The 16,191-nt window shown below is 35.9% G+C and overlaps 1 protein-coding gene across 8 annotated transcripts in view; it reads right to left on the bottom strand.

Annotated features, from left to right (window-relative positions):
* The window catches only part of Cadps (calcium-dependent secretion activator 1), a 90,459-nt gene that overhangs the window by 28,781 nt on the left and 45,487 nt on the right, over positions 1–16,191 (bottom strand). For 6 of the 8 annotated variants that reach the window (XM_036822689.3, XM_017088629.4, XM_070997194.1 and 3 more), the window contains 6 exons: positions 14,568–14,704; positions 10,391–10,578; positions 10,044–10,333; positions 8,948–9,060; positions 5,232–5,438; positions 2,172–2,328 (listed from right to left, as the gene is read on the bottom strand). In XM_036822689.3, the coding sequence (XP_036678584.2) occupies positions 2,172–2,328; positions 5,232–5,438; positions 8,948–9,060; positions 10,044–10,333; positions 10,391–10,578; positions 14,568–14,704 (1,092 nt within the window). The remainder of the gene's footprint in view (positions 1–2,171; positions 2,329–5,231; positions 5,439–8,947; positions 9,061–10,043; positions 10,334–10,390; positions 10,579–14,567; positions 14,705–16,191) is intronic. The other 2 variants (XM_065867393.2, XM_065867394.2) reach the window with 1 other exon arrangement.

The raw sequence follows: 16,191 nt of genomic DNA on the forward strand, positions 1-16,191 counted from the left end.
GACAGACCCAAAAGTTTGCCACGCCCACTTTAACGTCCACAAACCGCCCACAAACTTCAAAAAATCGTAAATTTGAACGTTGATATCTCGGAAACTATCAAAGCTAGAGAATTAGGATCTCAGATTTAGATTTCGTAGCCTTGTACGCAGCGCAAGTTTGTTACGCGAGTATGCCACGCCCACTCTAACGCCCACAAACCACCCAAGCCTGTGACGCCCACAATTTTCATGCTAGATAACAAACTTTAACAAACTTTTCGTTTTTTGTTTCAGACGACTTATGTGTGGTGTATCCTGCACACCTTTTAGGTCCGTAAATTTGGGAAAGTCTCGTTCCAGCTTCGGTCACCCGTACACTTTCTTGATAAAACAACAGTAAATAATTCAGTAATTATTCAAAAACCTTGAATACATTACTTACACGAAATATCCAAAAAAGCGCTTGAAAATCGACATTTACACAGGTGAACCCCCATAAGGCTTAAATTAGTCTACCGCCCACATAACCATATATTGAGATCTCCAGTAGGTGGCGCATTCCAATCTGGCTTTGCTGCTTGCATATTTTTATTTCCTATTGGTCCCTTTAGCTGAGTAAAGGGTATCTGATAGTCGAGGTACTCGACTATAGCGTTTTTCCTTGTTTTTTTTTATTTTCTGCACCTTTCTTATGCACCCTTTTTATACCCGTTACTCGTAGAGTAAAAGGGTATACTAGATTCGTCGGAAAGTATGTAACAGGCAGAAGGAAGCGTTTCCGACCCCACAAAGTATATATATTCTTGATCAGGATCACTAGCCGAGTCGATCTAGCCATGTCCGTCTATCCGTCTGTCCGTCTGTCTGTCCGTCCGGATGAACGCTGAGATCTCGGAAACTATGGGAGCTAGGCTATTGAGATTTGGCGTGATTCCTGAGCTTCTTACGCAGCGCAAGTTTGTTTCAGCAGAGTGCCACGCCCACTCTAACGCCCACAAACCGCCCAAAACTGTGGCTCCTACAGTTTTGATGCTAGAATAAAAATTTTAGCTGAAATGTATTGTTCTCATCAATACCTATCGATTGACCCAAAAAAATTTTGACACGCCCACTTTAACGCCCACAAACCGCGAAAACCTGTGACGCCCACAATTTTCATGCTAGATAAAAAATTTGCCACGCCCACTCTAACGCCTATAACGCTTAATTCTGTATGCCGCCGGTAGGTGGCGCATTTTAATATCGCTTTGCTGCTTGCATATCTCTATTTAGCTGAGTAACGGGTATCTGATAGTCGAGGTACTCGACTATAGCGTTCTTCCTTGTTTTTTACTTGTCGCTTTGTAGTTTTAAGAAAATATGTTTGGCACTATTGAGTTTTGATTAACTGCGTAACCATGACACCGGCAAAGAAAAGTATCAACATTTTAAAAAATTACGTGGAGATAGATTTCGACCACATTAAATGCAAAACATGTTTCCGTGCTATAAAAAACGACCGTGTTTTTAATTTAAGGAAACATTTACAATGGCATTACACCCGACCTGAGCAGCAAGAAATCGATTAAAAGAAAGGTGCAGAAAAAAAAAAAAAAACACAAGCGAGAGCCGTAGCACATGAAAAAGTAGCATGTGCTCTGCTCTCATCTCGCTATAAGAGCACAGAACTTCATTTTCTGCTATCGCTATTGCTACAGTTTCTTAAGCGACAAAACTGCGAGCAGAGCAAAGCACATACTTTCTCGTTGTTCTGCTATGAAGAGCGATAGCAATAGCAAAACGAAATACTACGAGAGTAGCGTAGCTTTACAAACGTTGATTGTAGGATCTAGCTCTTACAGCTTCCGAGACCACAGCATTACACGGTCAGACAGACACGGCTAGATTGACTCGGCTACTAATCCTGATCAATAATATATACACTACGCATCCTCCTACCTGTTACATACTTTTCTCCGAATACAATATACGCTTTTTGTCCACGAGTAACCGGTATAAATAGATTTAGGGTTGTTATGTATAATCTATGAAGACAACATTTATTATTTCGAACTTTTCCGAAAGGTGACCCAAGACTGTTTCTTACATTTGATGTGGAATGCAGGAGATAGTAACATGACAATAATAATGGTAATGATAAAAATAACAATAGTGCTAATACTTGTTAAAAAAATTTTAAAATATTAACTTACCATCAGCTCTCAAATAATCATTTAAAATTTGAAATAATGGGAATGAATCCCATGTATCAGGAGCTTGTTCTGATAAGACTCTATCCATATCAACTGCAAAGAGAGACCAAAATATCTCCGCGTGTTCAACCAGCAAGTCGCTAAACCATGCAAAAGCCTAAAGGAAATGAATGTTTAATTATTATTGATTAATAAAAAATCGTATACAAATATGTAAAATCAATTAAAGAATTACAGGCAACATTTTCAAAGTACAACAGTTTTAAAGGAAATATTAACTATAATTGCACACATAGAAGGTATTTTACCAGTTCACTAAAGATTTTGTATTGTATTCGTTTAGATGTGTATGGGAAGGTTAAAAAAGTAACCTGATCATCACTACGAAAGTGTTAGCATAAATTAGACAAGTATACATTAAGTGTTTTACTCAATATTTATTGACCACTAAACAAATTTACACCGAATATAAAACTTAAGTTTTTCTGTGTTATTTAAAAATCAATTATATAAATAAAAACTATTTACATTGAATTTAGAATCCTCTTTAGCAATATGATTTGCTTACCCAATTATAAACGTTTCTTTAACCAATTTTTAACCACGTAAAAATAAATTAACGTTTTAGGTAAAAAGTGAACAACTTGCATGCTACACTTAAATATTTTTATTCATTTCGCCTTTTTATATGTTCTATATCACTTTCTTAGGAAGCCCTACGCATAATGTAATTAAGCAAAGGAACGAAAGAATTAAAAGGTAGCCTTTTGAAACATGTTTAGTCTTGTATGATATCTCTTGTTATATCTGTCTGTCTCTTATATGCCCGTTTTTCAAATTGTTCTTAGCAAAACTAAATAAATAATAAAACTTTAGTATAATATTTAATGATTAACACTTGCAACAATTAAAAAAAAATATTTATTTTAGTTTTTATGCATTAATGCAATGCACTAAAGAAGACCTTTCCGACCCTATAAATTATATATGTATACTCTTGATCAGCATCACTAGACGAGTCGATCTAGCCATGTCCGTCCGTCTGTCCTTTTCTAAGCGAACTAGTCTCTTAGTTTTAGAGCTATCGCGATGAAACCTTTCCAAATGTCTTATTTCGATTGCATGTAGTATATAAGTCGTAACGACTGTATCCTATTGTCGACGGCCTCGACTATCAGATACCCGCTGCTGAACTAAGGGAAGTGCAAGGAAGTACAAAGCGACTGTTCCCAAGATGGCAACCACACCACCTAGCGTGGATTCCTTTATTTGCGTATAACTTTACAATTAATGGTCAATTTCAATATTTTTTGGCATGTAGATGGGTATTGATTATCAGAACAAAACCTCTTTTACTCTTTTTCAAAATATTTAAAAATGTGGACGCTAGACAGATTTCAGCGTTATGGCCGTTTATGGACGTGCCCCCTGCTCAAATAAACTTGGCTGCGCAAGAAGCTCTAAAATCTGCATGCCAATTCCTAGCTTTTATAGATTCCGAGATCTCAGCGTTCATACGGAGGGACAGACGGACATGGCTAGATCTACTCGGCTTTATGGGGTCGGAAACACTTCGTTCTACCTGTTAAATACTTTCCGAAACAATAATAACCCTTTTTTGTGACCGGTAAAAAATATTTTTATAAATATAGGGTATGCTTACCAGGAAGGGTCGAATTGTATAGCCCGAAATGTGACAAAACAATTATGTAACGTAATCGTTAAAGGGTTCTAAGCAATTACAAAATTACGGTCTAACATTACTTTTTAGATTTTAAAGATTTCTGTTTTAAAGCTCCTGTTTAGCCTTACTTAAATAAGCCGACATGACTTGGTGCAAGAATATACACATTTCGGCTTGACGAAGCTAGTTTCTTTATTTAATGTAAGTTTTCACTGAGGACGTAGTGATGAAGTGCTCCGGCTGAGGGTCGATTAACTTTTTATAAGCAACATTTGTAACTATACGTATTTTGTATCAAAATACCAGTTTGTTTTGTTCATGTTAAAATTTGTGGATTAACAATACAGAACAAACAAAGAAAATGTGTGAATGACATTAACAGTGAAAACCATAGCTCGTACAATTTTATTGACACATTAAAAGTGTTCAAACACTATTTAATGAAACGTTGAGAAAAACGATAGGAAAAGCTAAAATCTGTTTTCAATGATTTTTGTCTTCGCTCAAAACTTTTTCTCCGACCCGTATATACGAAACCATTTTATTTTTAATTTTAAACATTTCAAAACTAATATTTTTTTAAATGATTTTGATAATAATGAAGTAAGGAAAAACCAGATTAAAAGAAGCAAACGCTACCACACCGTATAAATAACACATTTGTGGCAATAAAAGTACCCCTATAATTTATTATTGGAAGACAAATTAAAGAGCTGGTTTAAGTTGGCAAAATAGAAGTCTTGGCAAAGTTTTGGTTCAGTCTTGATTTCATACAAGTCCAGGCTGTCGAGTCTTTTAACAGTCTTCTAGGTTATCAATAGAAGACTCGTGCCATCCGGTAAGGCCTTTAGAAAACACAAGTATAAAAAGCGACCTGTCGTATAAACTTACATTTCTTTTTTATTTAAAAAGTATTTTGAAATTAAAAAAGAAAAAATAGTTTAAGCAACGGAAACCTTTAACCGAAATAGCATCATGGGGTATGTCGGTCTGTATACAGTTTTATGAATAATTGAAACCGCTCACGATGAAATAACCAATTCCAATCCCACGAATTCCCTTGTGGGCAAGGTACAGAACTACGTCGGCCGCTAAGGAAACTTCAGGGATATGTATATTATTCCTACACCCCTGATTTCTATAAATTCTGTTTTTGATTTTGTAGTTTGATTCGTGCAGTGGTTTGAACAATTTTTTCACCTCTGTCTATGCTTCCCGGATAACCGTAAGAAAAAGACTTCAAATAGTTTAAAACGCTTCCAATTCTGGTATGATTAAAGGGAATTTACTGAAGGTGCTAAATCAATAATGGAAGCCCAACCAGGTTAATTGTCATGTCTATTATTTCTAAACCTATGTTTATCAACGATACATGCCGTTGGTACTGGCGTGGTGTATACTGCATGTGTCGGCATACAATAACGAAATGAGGATCCATCAGTTGATGCTGCAGAAGCCAGTTCAGATGTGCTAGTGAGTCCAGTATTGGCGGTTAAATCAACATCGCTTTCATTGTGGCCTTCTGGTACATCACCATCTTCCTTACGCATTTTATTTTTATCCATTTTGTCATGTTTGCGCAGCTAAATAAATCGGGCATAGGTGTTAAATAGGGTTAAGTACATACAAATCGTTATATAATTTTAACTAAAGTATACAGATATATAGTGTTACATTTACACTATTCTGCAACTTCAAACGGAATCTATTTGAAAAATAAAAATACATTTCTTTGGTTAATAAATTTATAGAAATAAACTATTTTTCTCAATTTCCTCAGTAAAAATATATATTGTTATAAATTTGATTTACGGCCAAACTGTTTAGCACGTTACCATGTTTGAATGTTATATTAAAATTAAGCAGAGAGATGAGGCCTGCACGTTTTTGTCTTTTTCAACTGCTTTTTTCTTCTTAACGAACACCCATTCCCTACTTCATAAACTCTATTTTTTTAATTCGATCTTATCAAGCCAACGTAATTATACATTTTAAGCTGGATTTTAAGTTCGAGATTGCAAACCAAAAAAAATAACAAACAAAAAACTTCCTAGCGAGGGAAAAATATATTGTAATCATACTCAAAAAATTAATTCATGATTTATATTTCTGTCTCCAATAAAGTGTCCACTTTATGCGGTCCAAATGGACACAACTATGTTGTTATACTCTTTCAGGGGACTATAATAATCCTCGATCAGAACCGATTTTGTCATTTCCAACAACGCAAACAAGTCTTGCAGTTTTAAAGCTTTCTCAAGCCTCAATTTATATTGCAATCGGAGCAATTACTTAGTTTTGATACGATTTCAGTTATTATTTAAAATATACTTAACATCTTTTTAACTGCAAGGGTTGGGTCGGTTTGGGGAATTTAGCAGCGCTGTATTGGTTTGCGTAGATAAGCTATATGATTAAACCCAAAAGTGTTGTCAGAGGAAGTGATAAGTCGTAATGAGCCGGATCGGATAATTATATCTTATTGCTTCCATAGGAATAATCGCAAAAATAAGTTACAAAAATTGTTTTGAACTATAGCTTCGGTGCTTTTTGACATATTAACTTTTACTTTTAGGTATATTATTTGTTTAACATTTCAGAATTTTTAATTTAATTTTAACAAATCGGACGACTATATCATACAGCTGCCATAGGAACGTTCCGATAATTAATTAGAAAACAATAAAAAAATAATTATAGCTTTGCCATTTTTGATCATATTCTCTTTTACTCCGGGGTGTACCATTTTTTATTATTCATTAATAAACTTGTTTATATGTTGAACTCGTGTTTTTTTTTAGTATCACAATTCTTAAAAATTAAATACGGTGTAAATAACGTTGACTATTTCTTATAACTGCAAGGGTATATAAACTTCGGCTTGCCGAAGCTAGCATCGTTTCTTGTTTTTGCGTTATTTTCTTTTTAAAATTCAACAAGGAAGAACGCTATAGTCGAGTACCTCGACTATCAGATACCCGTTACTCAGCTAAAGGGACCAAAGGGAAATGGAGGTATGCAAGCAGCAAGGCGAGATTGAAATGCGCCACCTACCGGCGGTGGACAGATTTAAGAGTTATGGGCGTTAGAGTGGGCGTGGCAAATTTTTTTGGATCAATCGATAGGTACTGACGAGACCAATACATTTCAGTTAAAATTTGTTATCTAGAATAAAAATTGTGCGCGTCACAGGTTTAGGCGGTGCGTACAGGGCTACGGAATCTAAATCTGAGATCCCAATTTTCTACCTTTGATAGTTTCCGATGTTTTGAAGTTTGTGGGCGTTAAAGTGGGCGTGGCAAACTTTTTTTGGGTCAATCGATAGGTATTGATGAGAACAATACATTTCAGTTAAAATGTATATTCTAGCATCAAAACTGTAGGATCCACCGTTTTGGGCGGTTTGTTGGCATTAGAGTGGGCGTGGCACATTGCTGAAACAAACTTGCGCTGCGTGAGAAGCTCAGGAATATGCCAAATCTCAATAGCCTAGCTCTTATAGTTTCCGAGATCTCAGCGTTCATCCGGACAGACGGACATGGCTAGATCGACTCGGGTAGTGATCCTGATCAAGAATATATATACTTTATGGGGTCGGAAATGATTCTTTCTGCCTGTTACATACATTCCGACGACTCTAGTATACCCTTTTACTCTTCGAGTAACGGGTATAAAAAGTATGGTTTTAAGAGTACATTGTTGTTTTTTTTTTTAATGTAGTGTTGTTGTGCAGGTCTTATAAGCTGATGAATATCGACTATCAGTTACCCGTTACTCAGCTCAGTGTACTGGGAGCACTCTGGGAGTGCGAGGGAGATAGAGATATACACGTAGCAAAGCATCTGTTCCCAAGATTGCACACTTTTTTTTGCTTATATCTTTTTAGTAAATGGCCCTCATTCAAATTCTATAAAAATATTTTAAAATGTGGGTGCTAGACGGGATTTAGCGTTATGGACGCAACAAGCTTAAGAATCTACATGCCAAGTCCCAACATTTTAGCTTGTATAGTTTCGGAAATCTCAGCGTTCATACGGACGGACAGACGAACAAAACAAATCCTTCTACCTGTTACATACTTTCCGACGATTCTAGTACACCCTTTTACTCTACGAGTAACGGGTATAAAAAAAATTAATTTTTTTAGCAACATTTTACATTGCAAAAAGTTGTTTTTTTTTTATTATCTTATAGCTTCATGTTAGATGATAATAAGACTATTTATAGTCATTTTTAAAAATTTGTTTTTTTTTTCAAAGATTGATATTTTAATTATAATATTTTAGTCACAGTTTAATTCGTGTAGTCTACAAGAGTATTAACATCGTCGGCTTACCGAAGTTATGGTTTCTAATACAGACCTCTCCCCTGTTCTTAACATTTTAATACATCAATAACCAATCTTTAAAGTGAATGAAAACCACTTAATACTGTTAATACAATGCTTAATATAGTCATGGTTAATGTAAGCACCAATAAAGCTAAAAATGTAAAAGACAATTAAAAAAAGTAACATAAACAAAGACCTAATAAAATATTTTGTTATTTGGGTAATGCTTTTTTTTAATATATTTTTGGTCATGAAGTTTGATAAATTTTTATAAATAAATTAAATTGTAAAAAGGTTGTTTACTCTTGTGTGACATTTGGAGAGTCCCAACCAAAAATAGACCAAGAATATGGGAAATGTGTAATGTTTTCTTCGCAACAGCCATTGACACAAACACTTAATAATATAGTTATATATGCATTTAGTATTAGTCATTCTTTTGTAACAACATTAAGCGTTCTATTATATACATTATAGGTCTAGACAATAACAGAAGAAAAATATAACTTTGCGAAATAAAACTGGTCACATGTTTTTATTGATTAAAGTACGACACATAAGCTAAGTTACAAAAAACAAGCGGATGAAAGAATGGAAACATAGGTCAGAATATGGTATTTAGTATTCGCACATCGAACAAAAGGCATTTATCTTTTGAATAATATTTACAGACACATATGAATATTGATAAATTTTTAAGATAATTACTTAAAAAATAAGCATATGCAAACAAAGCACTTTTATAACAATAGCGAAACTTACTTCTCCATAATGTTCTTCATTTTGTTGCAACAAATCAACACAAAGTTCTGCTAAGTGTATTAGGTCCTCTAGTTTTTTTGGAGCCGGAACAATAACTTCTCCTCGTAAATCCTCTGTGAATAAAAAATATATTTAAGTTACAAGTAAATGAGATGTTCATAAATTAAAATAATTTTTTCCTTTTTTAAACTAAATATTTGCCGGGTCCATGCGGCCCAAACCGAACCCCTAAGCGGACTGACAATTTATTTTGTAAGCAAACCAGAGCCATTGCTTTATAAATTGTGATCGATTCAAGAAAAAATAATTTCAATTGACAAATGTTCAGTTTTTAAGGAAAATGTTTGTATGTATCAACATATACTTATACAAAAGAAAATACAAGTACACTAAAAGGTTGTTTATGTAATGCATATACTGAACGAAATTATAAATGTTTGCCCATTCAATATTCCTGTTACTTTATTTTATTTTACCAATGATAAAATAAATCCTGAAAAACAGGAAGACCAATCGTGGCTGCCGATTGGTCTGTATTGCCATAAAAATCTAAAAAAACACCATGAAATTTCATGTTTGTATTATCATTTATATTTTCAAAGGACCTCTAGTCCTATAGGGAGCTATAAGATATAGTTGTCCGATCCGGCTTGATCCGACTTATACCTGCGATAGAAACAAGACTTTTGGGAAGGTTTAATCGCGACAGCTTTATAACTGAGAGACTAGTTTGCGTAGAAACGGACAGATGGACTAGCTAGATCGACTCGTGTTGCTGATCAATAATGTGTATACTTTATGGGGTCGGAAACGTCTCCGTCATTGTGTTGCAAACTTCTGACTGAAATCATTTACCCTCTGCAAGGGTATAAAATTGTATTGCTCTGTGTCGGAATCGAAATCTCATTGACATTGCTGATCTTCACAAAAATGTAATTCTTTCCAAAATATCTGCGTTTGCACACTTTGTACTCTTTGATACTATGTATTATATAAATCGATTGTGGGAAACGTACATGGAAGTTCATTCCCAAGAAGGTTTAATTTGCTATTGCTAGTTTTCTTATATTTGTCAAAGTATAAAAAGTGTTCTTACCTTCAATTTTAGCTTTATTGGAGAGACGTGTGTAATTAACAAGTGCTGCCGTCTCTAGGCTTTTTTTAATCATTTGACGAACTTCTTCAGGTGGAACCGGGGTAACAATGTCTTTCATTAGAACTCTCTCTAGCAAAGATAATGTCGCTTTGAGAGCACCTTCGGGGCGACCGAAAGGAAAACAGTATCTAAAATTAGTTATTTGAAACTCCAGTAACTGACGTAGGCGTTCTTTGATTTCAGAAAATTTTTCCTTTTCCTCATGCGTTATGCTTCCTACTCCATCAGGTCTGTAAATATTTCTTATAATTATTTTCCTGGATTTTAATTTTATAAATCTACGTTACCGATTTCCGTGAACATGGCTTGCGCAAAACGCAAATGAATAGTGAATCAGAGTTGGGTCTATCATGCATTGCTTTTCTGCACGATCCAGTAAATCAGAAAGGTAGCATAAATGTCGGTAGCATCCCCGCACACCGTATCGCGCGCAATATTCGTCCAACACGAAAACTTGACCAGGACTAAACCACCCCTAAAAATAATAACAAAATTGTCAAAATTATTAGGAATTAAAAGCTAAGGGAACGCTTAAGTCGATTGCCTCGACTATCAGATACCCGTTACTCAGCTAAAGAGTGCAATGGATGGATGGTTTAATTCAAACAATTTTTGGGTATTGATAATAAGAATCAAAAACAAGGAAGAACGCTATAGTCGAGTACCTCGACTATCAGATACCCGTTACTCAGCTAAAGGGACCAAAGGGAAATGGAGATATGCAAGCACCAAAGCGAGATTAAAATACGCCACCTACCGGCGGTAGACAGATTTAAGCGTTATGGGCGTTAGAGTGGGCGTGGCAAATTTTTTTGGATCAATCGATAGGTATTGACGAGAATAATAAATTTCAGTTAAAATTTTGTATCTAGCATGTAAACTATGGGCGTCACAGGTTTGGGCGGTTTGTGGGCGTAAGAGTGGGCGTGGCACGCAGCTAAAACAAACTTGCGCTGCGTAAGAAGCTCTGGAATCTGCACGCCAAATCTCAATAGCCTAGCTCTCATAGTTTCCGAGATCTCAGCGTTCATCCGGACGGACAGGCAGACGGGCATGGGCATGAAAACGCTTCCTTCTGCCTGTTACATACGTCCGACGAAGTATACCCTTTAATTATACGAGTAACGGGTATAATGACCGTCTGAACTTTTAGAGTAAAGGGATATATTAGATTGAAACAAATAGATGGAAGTTTGTACATTCTAGAGCGTCTCGCGGAGCGCAGATTTATTTCATCACGGTGTCACTCCCACTCTAACGCCCATAACGCTAAAAACGGTATAGCGCGCATACGTTTTTAAAGATTTTTTAGAAGTGTAAATTGAAGTTGATTTTATTGATCGTACCAAACGCATTGTTATTTAAAATTTTTTGACAGTGTTTCTTCTTGTTTTATACATAAGAGGGCTGCTATGTGGCCTAGGTCACTTCTAGCCATATAAAGACCAATTGGCCTTTTCCTTAAAAAAAAGTTTGGACTTTTATCGATAAAAGCTCCATACAACTTTTTCATATGTGTCCTCGTTTGATATCGATAACCTCGAGAACATTTTCGTGCATAATTTTTCACAACTTTCGACGTGGGTTATCACGACAAGAGTGCATCGATGAACCTAAATCTTTATTTGGTTATGAAACATTATCCTATAGCACTGTGAAAAACTGGTTTAATGCATTCAATCGATTGATGCCGTCCGTGAACTGATGACGCAAGATCATCATGTGACATACCGTAATATAGTGGCGTCCTTCGCCAAGGGAGAACGCTTTAGTCGACTACCTCGACTATCAAATACCCGTTACTCAGTTAAAGGGACCATAGGGATATGGAGATATGCAAGCCGCAAAGCGAGATTGTAATGCGCCACCTACCCGCGATCTCAATATATGGTTATGTGGGCGGAAGACATATTTAAGCGTTGTGGGCGTTACAGTGGGTGTGACAAACTTTTTTTTTGGTCAATCGATAGGTATTGATAAGACATACCGTAATTTAGTGGCGTCCTTCGCCAAGGGAGAACGCTTTAGTCGACTACCTCGACTATCAAATACCCGTTACTCATTTCAGTTAAATTTTCTAGTACTAAAACTGTAGGAGCCACAGTTTTGAGCGGTTTGTGTTCGTTAGATTGGGCGTGGCACACTGACGAAACAAATATATATATATACATACAATTTTTTATATGTCCCCTCTAAGTATTAATACTTATATACATACAATTTTTTGTATGTCCCCTCTAAGTATTAATACTCTTTGGTAGGACGGTCAATTCTGAGTGGTACACCACAACTGGTTTGCCTGAAGTCTTCGGAGAAATTCGAAAAACGAGCAAGAGATGACAGGTCATTGTGCACCATGACAATACGAGCTTTGACACATCAGTTCAAACCAGCGAATTGATGGGTCATACGACGCATATCCCTGAATTGGCACCCAATGATTTCTTTTTTTTCCGCACATCAAAACAGTGAATCAAAATGCGTGATCAACGATTTTCGTCGCCAGGAAATGCTGTTGAAACGTTTAAGAACCATGTTTCGGAGGTGTCTCAACCGGAGTGGAAAAAGTGCTCCGACAATTGGTTTAAGCGCATACAAAAGTGAATACATTTTGGTGGAGAATACTTTGAAAAACAATAAAACCATTTTTGATGATCAAATTTCCCGTTTTCATTATTAGGCAAGAAAAATATATAGCAACCTACGTATAAACGAAGTTATAGGGAACTTCTGGTCTTGGTATTGAGGTATACTAATTTGAGTATTAACACTGTGACATAAATTGACTTTTAAAAACTTCTGATACTTATCAAAATTAGTGACGATCTCAACTTCAACATACAAAAGTTTTGATATCAACTTTTGTGACACTCTCTCAATTTTTCTAATTTGGCACGCTTCATCAAAATTGTACTGAATGGTTTACCTCGTTAAGAGCTGTTTTTGATTGATTTATTATTCTTTAAATTTGAATATTTTTGATAAATACACTCCGCAGGACTCTTTTTGTTTTCAAAATAATTTTTTTAATATACGTAAGAGCCAGATCACTTTAATTCTTGATTACAAGTAGAAATACAAGCACTTAATGCACATAACGATCCTTCGAATACACTTTAAAACTTCCACTTAGAATGGTTTAAAACTGTAATTATACCCGTTACTCGTAGAGTAAAAGGGTATACTAGATTCGTCGGAAAGTATGTAACAGGCAGAAGGAAGCGTTTCCGACCCCATAAAGTATATATATTCTTGATCAGGATCACTAGCCGAGTCGATCTAGCCATGTCCGTCTGTCCGTCTGTCCGTCTGTCCGTCTGTCCGTCTGTCCGTCTGTCCGTCTGTCCGTCTGTCTGTCCGTCCGGATGAACGCTGAGATCTCGGAAACTATGAGAGCTAGGCTATTGAGATTTGGCGTGCAGATTCCTGAGCTTCTTACGCAGCGCAAGTTTGTTTCAGTACAGTGCCACGCCCACTCTAACGCCCACAAACCGCCCAAAACTGTGGCTCCTACAGTTTTGATGCTAGAATAAAAATTTTAACTGAAATGTAATGTTCTCATCAATACATATCGATTGACCTAAAAAAAGTTTGCCACGCCCACTTTAACGCCCACAAACCGCGAAAACCTGTGACGCCCACAATTTTTATGCTTGATAAAAAATTTTAACTGAAATGTATTCGTCTTGTCATTACCTATCGATTGACTCAAAAAAAAGTTTGCCACGCCCACTTTAACGCCCACAAACCGCAAAAACCTGTGACGCCCACAATTTTCATGCTAGATAAAAAATTTTAACTGAAATGTAATGGTCTCGTCGATACCTATCGATTGATCCAAAAAAAATTTGCCACGCCCACTCTAACGCCCATAACGCTTAAATCTGTATACCGCCGGTAGGTGGCGCATTTTAATCTCGCTTTGCTACTTGCATATCTCCATTTAGCTGAGTAACGGGTATCTGATAGTCGAGGTACTCGACTATAGCGTTCTTCCTTGTTTTTAAAATTAAATGTGCTATTTTATAAAATATAGCAAAGGAGTGGCTAAAAACTTTTGTGAACTTTTAAAGCATATCCTAAAAGAAGTCTACATCCAAATTGTTGACCGCACCGCTGGCTGATAGATATTAAAGACGAAATTATGTACAAACCAGAAGTCGCCCATTGCAGTTTGTGGCGTTTTTACATACATAGGCTGGCACCGAAAGACCGACGGTTTTCGAAATAAGGCTGCGACCTTATTTGCTCATAGTTTTGTTATTAATGTTCCAAATTAAAGAATGTTTGCATGAAGATTTTAAAAACCAAATCAAAATTCCTTTTAGCCTTAATACAAAATTAGAAAAAATAATACAAAATCTGTTATTGAGCTTGTTGCTAAAAAAATACCCATTTCTCTTTCCCTTCATCCGCGCCATAAATTCGTACATGTCTTCATAAATTATAGTTAGGTAAACTTACCAAAGAAGCATAGGGATCGTTAAGCCTATACTCCAGTGTGAGGTTTTGTAATGTTTTGAAAAGAGTAGCATGATCAAATGTGCAAGGATCAGTGCTTATAAAATCCTCCATCCCGTGTTTCCGTGCTTTGTCTGCATCTGAAATATAAATATTTATTATATAGGCACATTAAATAAATTAATACGAAAACAAACAAATACATTTTTACTTTTGTACTTGTCTTAAAATTTCAGTAAAATCTATTTGTACAACACTTCAAAATGTTTCTCACTTCTCTTAATATGTTTTTTTGTTTTTTCTCGAATAATGTAATATAATATTTATTTCACTTTCAAACCAATATTTGTTTGCGCACGTGATTTTTTACCGGTCACCTAAAGGCTCTCGGAATCAATGGTAAGCAACGAGTCTTGCCACTTCTCAGCATTTATCGCTTAACGATCCTGATCTCTTACGGTATTGCAGTGAGTATGGACGACGAACTTTTTATCACGCACTTGCTGAAATTCACAATCACCCTACATTTCCCGTCAGTCCTGTGAAGGAGAAGTGCACTGTAGATCCATTGGAAGATCAGGGTTTAATGTGGTCAGCATCCGGACACTACATAAAATATATTTATACGTACCCACGCTAAGGCCCATTTTGTCAATATCTATCGACGTGCAAAAGGCAAAAAATGTACCTAGTTTCAAACTGTTACTCAGCTAAGGGGAGTGCGAGTCTGCTGGAGTAAGCAACAAAGCGAAGATTGCACACTCCGGAACAACGCCACCTAGATTCGATTCCTTTATTTGCTTACAAATTTGTAATGGATGGTCCGATTTGAACAATTTCTGGTATAAGGACATTTGCTTGTCAAAACAAAATTCCATTTACACTTTATCATAATCTCGCGCTGCGTAAGAACCTTAAGAATCTGCATGTCAAATCCCAACTCATACGGACGGACGAATAGCCAGACATAAAAACAGCCAGACGGACAAACAGATGGCTAGTTCGACTAAGCTAGTTATCCTGATTAAGAATATATATGACTCAACTGGTGATCCTGATCAAGAATTATATATATATTTATATATATCAACTAACTATACAAACTGGCATGGATCGTTACATCCAAATCAAGCAAAACCTTAGCTTGATGGTCGGAAATAAATTGAAAATAAACTGCCCCAAGAAGGCGGTGAACAATCAGGGGCATCTAATAACAACAGATTCAGCCTATTGTCGGATGCTGAAAATATTCAAAACGAACCTGGACAAGCGGTCCAAAAAAAATTGAAGACCCCACCAATTAACATAAGGGAACGTTACTCGAATGCACTACACCCTTAAAAATAATCGTCATCAATATGCCTCTATTTAGGTGTCAAAGTGACACTATTGAGTGTCAAAAAATATATGATAATCTAATAATGAATCTCTAATACAGAATAACTTTGACACTTGGCAAAAGTTTTCTACGAAAAAGCTTTTTTGGTCACAAAAAAGCATTTTGCCGCTGGATATAAAAATGTAGGCGTGGCTTAGAGTGCTAGCGCATTGTTTTTTTTAAAGAAAAAGCCTTTTTTCCAAAAATATTATAAATATAGTTCACAGAAATAAAAAACTGTAACCACTC

Source organism: Drosophila suzukii, chromosome 4 (assembly GCF_043229965.1).
Source record: "Drosophila suzukii chromosome 4, CBGP_Dsuzu_IsoJpt1.0, whole genome shotgun sequence".
NCBI classification, from domain to species: domain Eukaryota; kingdom Metazoa; phylum Arthropoda; class Insecta; order Diptera; family Drosophilidae; genus Drosophila; species Drosophila suzukii.